Source organism: Thermobia domestica, chromosome 7 (assembly GCF_964235325.1).
Source record: "Thermobia domestica chromosome 7, izTheDome1.hap1.1, whole genome shotgun sequence".
NCBI classification, from domain to species: Eukaryota; Metazoa; Arthropoda; class Insecta; order Zygentoma; family Lepismatidae; genus Thermobia; species Thermobia domestica.
Genome location: NC_137460.1, coordinates 21,710,985 through 21,724,962, shown reverse-complemented (window position 1 = coordinate 21,724,962; position 13,978 = coordinate 21,710,985). Strand labels below are relative to the sequence as shown.

Below are 13,978 nucleotides of genomic sequence, written 5' to 3'. Positions count from 1 at the left end.
ACTTCGAATGCACACTTGTATCTTTTGGACACAGCCTTAGCTTGTGTCAGATGGTAGATTCCCGCGACAAGCCTGCCACAGAAAAAAAAAAAAATGTCGATCGTTTTCGGCACACGAAGTATCGTAGTGTGCGAAGGGTCCTGCAGTGTTGTAACTAGATAGTGACACCCGGGGCGGTGGTTTGAGAACTGAACAAAAACAATACTACCATTTCATTCCACTATTTTATTCATTCTCTCATCATAACCGTTTCTTTTAGCATCCCCGGCATAACCATGGGACGTGAAACTCAAATATTTCATTTCATTTTGTTACCTTTGTTTCATCGTTTGGCAAACGCTGACAATAGTTCTTTCGCAAAAACCATGCTTCCCGTCTGGCTTTTGAACTAATAGTAATATTTGTTTTCATCTAGTCTTTAATTGCATTTTAGATTTGCAATTCGTAAAACATTTCTTCCTAGCCAAACTTGAAAGGAAATGAAATGCCAAATAGTTGCTCAAAAAATGTTCTCAGTCTCGGGGTGAAGTTAGAAGATGGCACAAAAATTACAACAGAAATAAATTATTGTTACCGTATGATTCGAAACCACTCGAGTTTTCCTCATGCTCACTTTCTTTCTCTCTCTTTATTTCACTTTTGTGTTAATTCTTTGCTTCACAAACGAGATACAACTTAGGCTACAGTGGATGATTGGAAGCTAAACCTCTTGCAATGTATGAACATATTTTTCGAAAAAATCAAATGTTCTTTTTTCTAGTCTTAATAACTTACAAGATTGAATCCCTAAAGGGATTTGAGTTGGAATGAATATATGCAGGTGCGGATCTACGAGAAAGGCTATAGGGGCTATAGCCCCCTTGACGCTCAGGTATACACTGGATAAAATGGACTTCAATCCTACTTTCTTTACACTGGATAAAGTTGGAAACTATGGTTTAGCCTCTCCCTTGAGCATATCCTGGATCCGCGGCTGAATATATGTAACAGATTTTAAGCACTGTAAAGTTACTTGTGTGAGAATCTCTAGAGCGCCTGACTTCCAATTCGGAAGTCCGGGTTCGATTCCAGGCATAACACATTGAAATTTTTAACTTGCTTGTATTTGAATTTCAAACCATACTTAGTGTAAGAAGCAAGAGATCTTATCTGGAAAAGAAAAAAGATGTTCAAGGAAAGTGGAAATGATCAATGAATTGAGACAAAAATGTTACAAAATTATATAATGAAATTGCTCGAGATTCTGGTTCGATTCCCAGTCGGAGCTCAAGTGGTTCTGGTCCAACTTTAAGCTATAGGTCAGAGGCGGATCCAGGACGGACTTCTCGGGGGGGGGGGGCTGTGGGTTGTAATACTGCTACTTAGAGCTAGTTTTCAGAGCTCCAAACTCTGAGATGGGTTTTATTTAGCTATATATAAAATAAGAAAGTTTCCTCTTCTGGAGGGAGGGCGATTGCCCCCCTGGATTCGTCCCTGCTATAGGTCTACGTCTCATATAGCTTCTGTTATGAAAGGGACACAAGGCTCAAATCCAACCAACCAATCTCAAAGTAAACTCTAAGTAGGAAAATACTTGTCCACGAGCTTTCACATACAGAATAGACTAAAACAAGGAGATGCACTGTCGCCATTATTATTAAATTTTGTTCAGGAATATGCTATAAGGAAAATTAAAGATAGTAACCAGGTAGTGTTGCAATGAGACGAGACAGAATCCTTTGGGATGAGACAGTTTTTTGTCCCGTCTCGTATCTCGAAAATACAAACTCAGTTTTTGAATTTAGAAAACACACACACACACACACAGCAAACGTAACGGTTTCGATGTTCTAAGATTATCTTCCTCGGACCATACATTAAGATGTTAAAACATTGAAACCGTTACGGTTGCTGTGTGTGTGTTTTTAAAAAATGAAGTTAGGTGTGATAGCTTTGTCAGCTTGTTTTTATTAAATTATTTCCTTATGTTTAATTTTTCGGCTGCTTCTAGTGCACACTACATGATTTTCTACGATAATTTAAGTGGGACATTTATAGTTGAAATATAACTTTTGGTTCAATTGCATTTGATTGTCAATAGTCCAGATGGCTTAAACCTAATTTAATTGGGAGTGAGGAAATAAAATTTCTTCACATACTTGTGAACTCGAACCTGTGCCCCGGATGGCTTTTGTATGTGTCCCTAATCTTACTTTTTACAAAGCATGTCCTGCACAGTAAAAGAAATAGTGATCCAACACAATGCGGTGACCCAGCGTGATACCATCTTTTGTTAAATCAACAGAAAACATGGTGTTGATTTCGGTAGTGGGAGAAAAACAATTAGCTACAGTGAGATTTGAACATGGATTACTCAGTTAGAAGTCGAGCGTCTTACGTACTTGGGAAGAACACTTGATTGAAACAGTATAGAGATAAAAAAAAAAAAATGTTGCTTAACACTAAACACAATGTTATTCTCACGACTTATACCATCATTTAATTACTTTTTCATTGGTCAACTAAGAAGCACAATTCATCTTACCTTTCACCACACTTTTCATAGTTATTTTTTTTTAACTCAAACTACATGACCCACCGACGCGACGGCCTAAACATTGTCTTCCATCGCGGTTTTGTTATTGTTTCTGGAGCCTGTCATGACATCGCTCTAGCGTCGAATCATAACAGTAAATACAGTCGTAATTGTAATTAGCCATGTTCTATTTTCTTACTTCCTCTGTCAAAAACATTTTTATATTATCATATCTAATATAATAAATGTGTTAAAACTTAGGAACAATTAGTGAACATTAGGAAGGTCACGTCGCCTTTTAAACCTGTCTTACGACCGTCTTTACTATTATGTGCTATTACTAACTCCAGTACCGTAGTAGACCTACCTATTTGATTTGACTCGCGGTTTTGGACGGAAAGGTAGGTTGTACGGAATAACATTTTTAAAAAAAAGTCTTAGTGAGTCGACATTGAAATCTTGAACACGTTTAGGCAAGGTCTGGCCTACGTATTTCAATTCAATTCGCGATTTTACTTGGTGGTAGCTTTTATTTTTTAGTTTTTTCGGCAACCTAAACCTGCCGTCTGAAGCACTTACCCTTCCTTCCCCCCTACATTCTAGTGCATGCAAATATATATATAAAGATTATTTGCGGAATCACACGGTAACGCTTTTGCACCTCGGAAATACCTCTACAGGAGGCCAAGTTCAAAGTTTTAAATGGCAACAGGGGTTGATTTTGTTCCCATTCAAAAAAGTTCTAAATTTTAAACAACTTTAAGAGGAAGCACTTTTGATGGCTTATACCGTTCGGCACTTTCAAGATCTACTTGGAAGTCGAAATTATCTTGGTTTAGAGGGTTTTCGGAACTTTTCGTGTGTTGTAGCTCAAAGGGAACGATATATAAAGGTTCTAAACTAAAGTGAATTATTAAATGGGATATACGGAATGAAGCTATAAAATTTTTGAAAATGGGCATCTCGAAAATACCGCTACAGGGGGTAGCACAATTTTAAGTAGAAAAATGTTTGATTTCGCTTTCTTTGAAACAAGCACAAAATTTTGAAAAACTTTCAGACAAAACATCGCTTCAAGAAAGTGGCAGGATACGAGTCAACTCCGAGAAATCACACACACTTGATTAAAGATAGCCAACTACGGAATTTTTACTTTCCGGAATCCGGGAAGTAAAATCGGTAAAAATCCATATTTCGAAAAAATCAGGATTTTTTCGCATTTCGGACTTTTCTAAATTCCGGATTTTTTTTCTGAATTTGGGAACTTTCCCGACATCGGATTTTTCCGAAATCCGGAAAGTAAAATTTCCGATTCCGGAAAACAAATTTTCTGGAATACGGATTTCGGAAAATTTTGGCCATCCCTACACATACGATGTTTGTCCACCACTTATGGCACTAACCGAAATCGAACCGACTACCGCACGCACCACAGGTATTCAAGGTAAAGCTAACATGACATTTCTTAACTTGTGTGTTCTGGGTAATAACTTTGTTGTATTTTGATCAGCATGGTGCAGTCTGCTACATTTTACTTTCGTTCCCATAATATGCTGCAACATTTTACGAGACAAGAGGCGACAAACGAGACGAGACGGGATACAACCCTTCGAGACGAGACGAGTACATTTTTTGAGAGGAGATATGCTTTGCATGAGACAAGACGAGACAGCTTGAAGTCTCGTCTCATGGTAACACTATAACCAGGCCTTAGAGCTAAATGGCACTCACCAGGTTATGGCTTATGCTGATAATGTCAATTTGATACGAGATATTGTGAGGACAAGTGAAAGAAATGCAGAGGTTTTATTAAACGCCTGCAGGAACATGGACTTAGAAATAAATACAGAAAAAAACTGTATACATGAAAATGCACCGTGATCGCAAAACTCCAAGTAATGGATACGTTAAAATATCAAACAATACTATCGACATCGACGAAACTCTTCGCGAATTCTGTCAAAAAGTTGAAGCTTGAAATATATAAAACGACCATTGTGCCTCTTATGCTGTATGGCTGCGAAACTTGGCCACTTACTTTGAGGGAAGAACGCAGACTGAAAGTATTCGAGAACAAAATCCTGTGGCGAATATTCGGACCCAAGAGGGATGACAATGGTGAATGGCGGAAACTTCATAACGATTAATATAATTTATACCATTTACCTAACGTTGTTAGAGTCATTAAGGCTAGGAAGTTCAGGTGGGCAGGTCATGTAGCGAGAATGGAATAAAGTAGAACTGCTGTCAAGATATTAACATTTTCGATCCTAAGCCCGAGTCAGACTCGGGTTGTATGTTTATTCCAAAACGCTGGAGCTCGAGTCTAACTAGTTTTTTACGTAACAGTCTCTATCCACTTTATTATGGGTTACAGTCGGTTGTTGACCGTATTAAATACTTACTGAGACTTATGGCCGTGGGCACCAACGAAGTTCAACTGTTGAACGAGTGTCACAACCAAGTTCGGTGAAAATGTCTGTTTCACCAAAAGCGTTCAAGGTTAAGTCACGGTCAAATGGTGGATAAACTTGGCTTGAGCTTGAATGGCCGAATTTGGGAGTTTAAATTTCGTTCATCCAAGTCAGTCTATTTACACTCAATAATGTCTGTATATTTCCACTCGTATTCGAAAAAAAAAATTGCTCGTGGTTTCATTATTTTTTCCATCACAATTAAGAACAATAAAATTAGACTACTCACAACCCTATGCACACGATCTCGGAAGTCGAGAAGACAGGCACGCGATATGCTTCCTTCATTTGTTACTTTGTTAAACGAAGATAGAAATACTATTCACGTGACATCCACACGTGACACCCCTCAGTTTCGACGTTCATCTTAGTGTCTTTTGTGCTATATTTCCCCTTGCGTTTCCATGTGGTTGTGCGAAAATAAATAAAGTACGCGTGTTAGAAAGTATTACGAGCGTTTCCAATAGGTGAATCCTCAGAACTTTTCCACAGTTGTATCCTGTTCCTATCCGATGCTGAAAAAAAAGAAAAGCTCAAATTCGAACTACCGGCCACATAGAGTAATGGTATTCTTTGCGCAATAATCATATTCGGTTTTCACTCAAATTATTCTAAAATATAAAGAGGTTTTATTATAATAATTATTATTTTCATTTTTACTCTCTCTTTTTTGGCCAATATTAATAAACAAATGACTATAATTGTCATTATCATAGCTATTCTGCAATTATTGGTAGGTCACTTGCTAGAACTAAGAAGCTTCGATGTACGGTGATCCTCAGCTGGTCTCTTCGTCTTGACGCATCAATTTTCTGTTTTAATACTTTCCTTCAACTACACTCTCCTTCTTCCCCTCCCTCTCTTTCCTTCCACCATACCCTCTAGAACGTCCCTCATAATACATTTTCTCTTCAGCCAATATGCCAACCAGTTCCTCATCCCCCTCTTAACAATATCTATTTTTTCTTCCCTATTGCTACTATTTCTAACATCTCTCATTCGTTTTCCGTTCAATCCAGTTAATTTTCTCCTTTTTTCTCCATGCCAGTGTTTCTGCCCCATACAGTACATGTTGGAATCAATAAAACAAAATATTTAACTGGAAGTTTGTTTAATACAAAGGTTAGCTAATAGTGGTTGAAAAGACAAAAATCTGACGCCTTTATAGTGAAAAATAATTTTGCAATTCATGGTATTTCAATAAGCTGTGCTGTCTTGATTTTCTTTCATGTGTCTCAGGGGTAACCTCTAGTTTGAGAACCAGTGGAGTGTTGAATCTGCTAAAAAAACATAAAAAGATTATGAAACGTTGTGATTTATCTTGTAAGTAGTGAAGCGTGGGTCAAGACTACTACTGTATAGAGCAGTCTTCAGCGTGGATACCCATTGAAAAAGAAAATAAAGGTCATCGCCTACGTTGTACACTATCGTCATATTACACGAAGGTAAACTATATTACATTTAGGAACATCCATTGTATATATTTCCGTTACTATTGGCTCATTGTAGACTTTATTATAACTTATATCCAGAGTAAAATTTACCTATGAAAAGCATAAGATTTCTAAAAAGCAAGACTTACAAGACTCTTGCAAGCAAGACTAAGACCAAGACCAAGGATTCCAGTGCAAGACCAAGACCAAGACTTTATGTGCATTTGCTCATCACTACATAGAACAATGATACTCCCTCGTGGCTATATGATTACTGTACAAACCTTTGGCGCGGGAGAGCAGGATTTGATTTCTGGTAGAAAATCAAGTCCTTAGGACCCTACGTTAGCTATAGATCCACGTCTCACATAGCCTCAGTGATGGATAAGGGTAAACTCCAGACCAATCAATTAACCAATCATACACAATAAAAAATATGACACTGAAGGGTGATTAAAACAAGTTTATTTGTCTGGAGTTTAACATAATGTTTACTATCAAGACTTTCTGTGATGTGGTTTTACGTAGGATCCAAATCACATGAGCTCACGGCGGAAATCAACCCCGAGCGTCCCGCAGAAAAGACAAGTGCTCAGAAGAAATGAAATGCTGTTTATAATTTAATAGTTTGGATTCAAAATTGAAATAGTACACTTTCCTGTAACATTTACGAGTTACTATAGTAATTCATCAGTACTTCTTCAATTTCCATTCTTAACATTTTCTGAAGCGTCATTGGTTGGAATTCCAAAATTGCCCCTTTGGGAGAGTGTACTCGTATATTTAACAAATATTGGATATTGGCTAAGTTTTGATATAATTTTCTTTAACTAGAAAAAAAAAGATATTAGTAGTACATGAAAAAGAAAAGGGGCCGCGGTGGTTCAGTGGTAGAGCGTTCACTCTGCTGCGTAGAGTTCCTGGTTCGATGCTAGTTTGAGCCAAGTGGGTTTTATGGAGGACAAACACAATGTGTGTGGGTTTTCTTGGGGTTATCCCGTCTTTCCCCACTTTTTTAATTCTCTCACATTTATTCTTACAATCGACATGCATTTTAGCATATCCAGCATAAGCATGGGACGTAAAACCAAATACTTCATTTTTATTTTTTAAGCAAGTCTTCTTTACAATTTACCGCACTACCGTTCAATAACATTTAATGCAACTGTACAGAACTGATTCTTAATCTTACAATTAGTAACGAAATGCTGCTTTTTTCTGTCAATATCATTACTTTTTATACCCTAATTGTTGAGTTGATTTTGAGTTTAACGTCCTTTTTAGCAGCGAGGTTATATGAGACAGGACCTACTGATTAACGTGGAATCCGAATCACATGATCTCCCGCCGGGAATCGAACACGGATCTCCCACGCCTAAGGTGCGTACGTTAACCGCTTAGCCACGGAGGAGCTCTATACCCTAATTATAAGAGTAATAGTTGATATAATACCTAAAATAATAATGTCATTCAGTTAGTTTTCCTTTTCGTTACGGTATGGGAACGGTTACAAGTAACGAATATTTTAATGCAATTATATTACGTTAAAAAGTTCTGTCTTTAACATTATGATTGACATACAACCTATTAAGTTAGCATTCAATAAGTTATTGCAACTGTACGATAACCTCAATAACGAAATGCTCTTTTCACCTGCCAATAACGTTATTTTTAATAAGTACCGTAATTGTGAGAGTAACATTTGAAATGATACCTATGACAATAACGTTATTAAATTGGTTTCGTTTTTCGTTACGATATTGGAACCGTAACAAATAACGAATATAGTTGATGCAATTAACTGCAATTTAGATTGAGTTAAACAGTCATGTCTTTAACGTTATCATTTTAATGAAACCTATTACGTTATCATGCATTAACTTCGTTGCAGTAGTAACCCTACCTTAATAACGAAATGCTCTCTTCACCTGCCAATAACGGTATTTTTAATAAGTACCGTAATTGTGAGAGTAACATTTGAAATGATACCTATGACAATAACGTTATTAAATTGGTTTCGTTTTTCGTTACGATATTGAAACCGTAACAAATAACGAATATAGTTGATGCAATTAAATACAATTTAGATTGAGTTAAACAGTCATGTCTTTAACGTTATCATTTTAATGAAACCTATTACGTTATCATGCATTAACTTTATTGCAGCAATAACCCAGCCTTAATAACGAAATGCTCTCTTCGCCTGGCAATAACGTTATTTTTAATAAGTACCGTAATTCTATCAGTAACAGCTAAAACGGTATTTAACGCAGTAACGTTATTCATTTAGTCTCAGTTTTCGTTATCATATAGGTATGGTAACAAATAACGAATTAATAATAACGCACATTATGTTAAGTTAGCAAGCCCTGCTTAAAACTTCTATGTATGTTGATAATTGTGTAACATCCGTTGATTCTGAAAATGAATTGAAAGAGTTTATTGAACAAGCAACGAACATTATGGCTGAAGGAAAATTTGAGTTAAGAGAGTGGGAGCATACTACGTTGTGCAAAGAAGAACAGAAATGTGTACCAATATCTGTTCTAGGTTTATTGTGGGACAAGCAAGATGATGTTTTATTTTGTGATCTAAACTTAAGTGAGAAACCTCCTGAACGAGTAACGAGAAGAGTTGTTTTGTCCTTTGCGCAACGAGTGTTTGATCCAATTGGTTTCAGTTGTCCTGTTACTCTTTTTCCAAAACTCTGGTTACAGGAAACGTGGAAAGAAATGTTGAGTTGGGATACTGAATTACCGGAAAAAACAAGCAAACAGTTTCTTAAATGGTTAGAAGAACTTACTTTGTTAAGGACTGTAAAAATACCTAGGAGTGTTTCATTTGTAGACATAGAATCTTCTAGTTTACACATATTCTGTGATTCATCTAAAATGTCCTATGCTGCAGTAGTGTTTTTGAGAACTGAGGTTAATGGCACTGTTTCAGTACAATTATTGCAAGCTAAATCGAGAATCGCGCCACTGAAGGGTATCACTATACCTAGATTAGAATTACTGGCATGTTTCATAGGAGCTCGTTTAGCGAATTTTGTGAAAACAGCAATGGGTTTTGAAAAGATCAAAGAATATTTGTGGACGGATTCATCTACAGCTTTGTGTTGGATACAGAGTGAAGGACCATGGGCAACATTTGTTAATAATAGAGTGAAGGAAATACGCAATTTAACAAATGTAGAAGATTGGCGTCATATTTCAGGGCAGCAGAACCCGGCTGTCCTGCCTTCCCGAGGATGTTCAGTTAGTAAACTTTTAGAATCGCAATGGTGGGAGGGTCCCCAGTGGCTCAAGCAAGAAGAATCAGACTGGCCTCGATCTACTGTCATGACAAATAAAGAAGAAGTAAGTGCTGAAAGAAAACAGGGATTGGTGATGAGCATGTATGTTGAGAGTAAAGTAGATCCGTGGTACTGTACCTATTTTTCGAAGTATTCAAAGATAGTAAGAATGGTTGCTTGGATTATTCGATTCTGTAACAATGCAAAGAAATCAAATGAACGAGTTTGCGGAGAGCTGACAGCTATTGAGCTTAATTCAGCAGAACGAATTTTAATCAGGAACGTACAAGACGAAAGTTTTTCAAGTGACAGGAAGTCCGAATTGAAGTCTCTTGATATTTTCCAGGATAAGGAAGGTATTTACCGAGTAAAGACGAAGCTAACAGAACGTCAGGATGAAGAAGATTTTAAGTTCCCTATGATTCTACCTAGTAAGCATAAATTGGTGGAATTGCTGATTTTTGAGCAACATGTCAGTGTGAATCATGCTGGTGTAAGTGTAGTATTGACTTCTCTCAGAGAAAGATTTTGGATTCTCAAAGGTAGAAGAACGGTAAAAAGGATTCTTGCTCAATGTGTTACATGTAAACGACATGAGACAAAAGGGATTCAGTGCATTCCCGCTCCGCTACCTGAAGAGCGAATACGAGATGCTTCTCCATTTGAAGTGACCGGTGTTGATTTAAGTGGCCCTCTTATTTTGAAAGATGGTACAAAAGCTTGGATTATCCTATTTACGTGTGCTGTGATAAGAGCTGTTCACCTTGAACTAACCACATCTTTGTCCACTAAGAGTTTCCTGCTTGGATTTAGAAGGTTCATTGCTCGGCGAGGACGTCCGAAAATTGTGTTTAGTGATAATGGGACAAGTTTCGTAGGCGCAAGTAATTTGCTCAATGAAGTGGACTGGAATGAAATACAAAGAGAAGCCTCAGTAAGAAGAATCGAATGGAAATTCAATCCGCCTACAGCGGCATGGTGGGGTGGTTTCTGGGAGAGACTTATACAGATTGTCAAAAGGCTTCTAAGGAGAGTATTGGGACGTGCATCTCTACAGTATGAGGAGTTACTGACCATTGTATGTGATTGTGAGGCTACAGTAAATTCAAGACCCCTGACTTATGTTTCTGATGATCCACATAATCCCATTCCTATTACACCTGCAATGTTCTTGCAAGATATTTCTAATGTAGGTGTACCAGATTTAGATAATCTGGATCGTTTCTTTTTTGACAAGAAATTTCGACATCAACAAAATTTAAGAGATATTTTAAGGAAACGCTTCCGGAATGAATATTTAAGCCAATTAATACAACGGCCTGGGAAGACAGATACTTACCAAAACATCAAGAAAGGTGATGTAGTTCTGTTGGAGCTAGAAGATAAGAAGAGAGTGGCTTGGCCCTTGGCTAAAGTCATTGACGTGTATCCTGGTAGAGACGGACTGCACAGAGTTGTTCGTTTGAAAACTTCATCAGGTGAGATGATTCGACCCATTCAACGTGTGTTTCCTTTGGAAGTAACTTCCGGTGAGGAACTACTTGCAGAGAAAGTTAAAGGGATTTCAAGTGTACCTAAAGTTGAAAAGACTGTAACCACAAGGAGTGGTAGGCAAGTGAAATTCCCTAAGAAATTTTTAGATTGAGACTGTACCTTATGTAATATATATTTTTGTTTGATTAATGTATTAATCAAAGGTGGGAGGATGTTAAGTTTGTAGCAAGAGGTGAGAAACTGTTGTAGCAAGAGGTGAAAAACTTGTCTGTGTAGTAGTCTGTGGTTTTAGTAGAGAATAAAGGAGGCAAAAATGCAACATGTTTTTAGAGGAAGATTAAACGGGTAGTTTAATTCTGTTCCTAACACCTCCCTTGATAATATCCTGGATCCGTCACTGGTCAATACTAAAGAACAGAAATTTGCGTATTTTCCTTAGCAAACATTACGAACTTATTTTCGGTTAAAACTTGATATAAGACTACAAATTGAAAATTATAAAGGCGATAAAAATTCCAATAATACGTACCTTGATAAAGTGAGTGGTTTAAAATATCTAGGATTAGTATTAACAGACGGAAATCTTATGCACAAAGAAATTAAATGCACACTAAAAGCAGTGAAATTGTATTATTCAGTTCAAAATCTCGTAGTCGGAAATTCTGATAATGAATTTCAAGCTTAAAGCCATACGTTTTTTTTTCCTAAAATATGGTCGCTTACTCTGATGGAATGGGAATGGGAATGGGAAATGGCAGATCGTGTACGCAAAATGGAAGACTAATGGAAAAATAATAATTAAGAAGACACAAGCACAGATTGGAGTACAATATTAAGATGGATTTCGCAGAAATACGAAAACAAAGTAGAAAATTGCGAAAGATATAAATTAGTAGAGTTCATTTGTGAACCTTTGTGTTTCATAACACACAAACTTTATTAGTTTTAAATACATTCTCTAGTGGTTACTAATTTATTTTAAATATGAAAAATTACTGTAGGAATAAAATGTTATACATTGATTTAGAGATTGTTTTATTTTGAATTAACACTACATTTATCAGCTGCAGTAAGGCATAAAATATATTTCTTGCGTGTTACACGGCAAGCGCAATGTGCATTAAGATGATCATATTAAAGAGTGTAATTCTGCTTAGCACAAAATTAGAACCTGCATGACATTTCCATTGTACATTGAGAATGAAAAAACTACCTTTACAGCTTGAATAAGAAAGACAAAAAGAGAAAGAAAATAAGAAAGAGAAGTGTATATGTCGTCAATGCATTATAGCCGTAGCATTTTTTACAATATTTTACAACAATGGTAAATACGTAAAAGATCCGAAAGCGTAGACTTTTCTCGTATATTCAGCCTAAGGATAGCTGTATGGGTATAATCTTTGCTTCTTAAGGTAGAGCATTAGGATATTTTACAAGTGTTAAGTTCTGTTAAAAGGTGACACTTAATGTTTGAAATAAGCTATAGTGGTTGGTATTCAGAGAGAATTCGTTAATTAATAGTTAGTCACCGACTAGTTAGTGTCATACTAGCACTTCAGTAAGGAAGGTGTACTTTTAGGTATTCAGAGTCTACTTTGAGTACAACTAAGAAATTGATTTGGGTATGATTAACTAATATAACCCAATGCATCAGGTGAGAAATATAAAAGTGGCAACTACGGAAAAGAGATGTGCACATGCGTAGTCTGTAAAAATGGAAATACATGACATACGAAATCCGAAATGTGTCGCACAAGCTAAACCGTGGCTAGAAAGGTACCCTTTGCTCTAGATTAAGTAGTCACATTTAATGACCTCCGTCGATTACTACGCCCTAATCAGACTCTGAATACACTTTTGGTAACCATCTGTTAGTCAACTCCGTAGTATTGCCTTAATCAGACTTCAAAACGACTCTGTATAAGGCCCAGTAAGTTTAGTACATCTTGTTGGTGACAAATGGTATGTGTACTAGGTAACCAGGCGACTGATATGATGGAGGTAATAGTACATTACTTCAATAGACATGGACATTTATTATAGTGATAGCATTCACATAATACTTAAAGAATATTATACAGGGCATATTTTATAACTGTAACTGGTAAAAATAAACATATTTGAATATTTACAATTGATATTAACGGTACGAGCTAAAAATAGGATATGCCACTAGTATTATGAAATAATGACATCAAAATTATAATTAAGGTGTATCAGTAGAATTTCAAGTAAATATCAAAACTTTAAAAAATAGAGCATGCCAGTATAATTTTGACAGAATGTGGTGAAAATTAAAAATAGGTCATATCATTACTATAAGACAATGACCGGAAATTACAAATAGGCCATATGTATGGTAATATAAACGTTTAGCGATAGATATTCCGCCTTATGCAGTGTCTTTTTGACGAATGATTAGCATTTTACTAAAGGCGTGACTACTGCAGGAAACATACGTTGGTACAACGCTTTAGTATTACACTAACCCCGGATCAGAACGATTCTGCATAAGGCCCATTATGTTTTTGTTTATTTTATTTTGCACATTACATACATATACTGATGTCTAGAAGTGTTATAAAGTTTTAACTTACTTATTGCCGGTATCTTTCGGGAAACATTTGAATGTCACTGCACACAGTATACTGATTACAAAAGTAAAATATGTGGAATTTTCTTTTTGTGTACGATAAACAAAGAAACAAATATGGCGGCTTATAACAAGGAAAAAGTAGAAATTGTGAAGCCGTTTTGCCCGTCATTT

The 13,978-nt window shown here is 36.4% G+C and overlaps 1 protein-coding gene across 1 annotated transcript; it reads left to right on the top strand.

The window, feature by feature from the left end:
- Window positions 1-8,806: 8,806 nt before the first annotated feature.
- LOC145689117 (uncharacterized) lies at window positions 8,807-11,362 on the top strand. The gene has a single exon (XM_081763246.1). The coding sequence runs from the start codon at window positions 8,807-8,809 to the stop codon at window positions 11,360-11,362; it is 2,556 nt and encodes an 851-aa protein (XP_081619372.1).
- The last annotated feature ends 2,616 nt before the right edge of the window (window positions 11,363-13,978 follow it).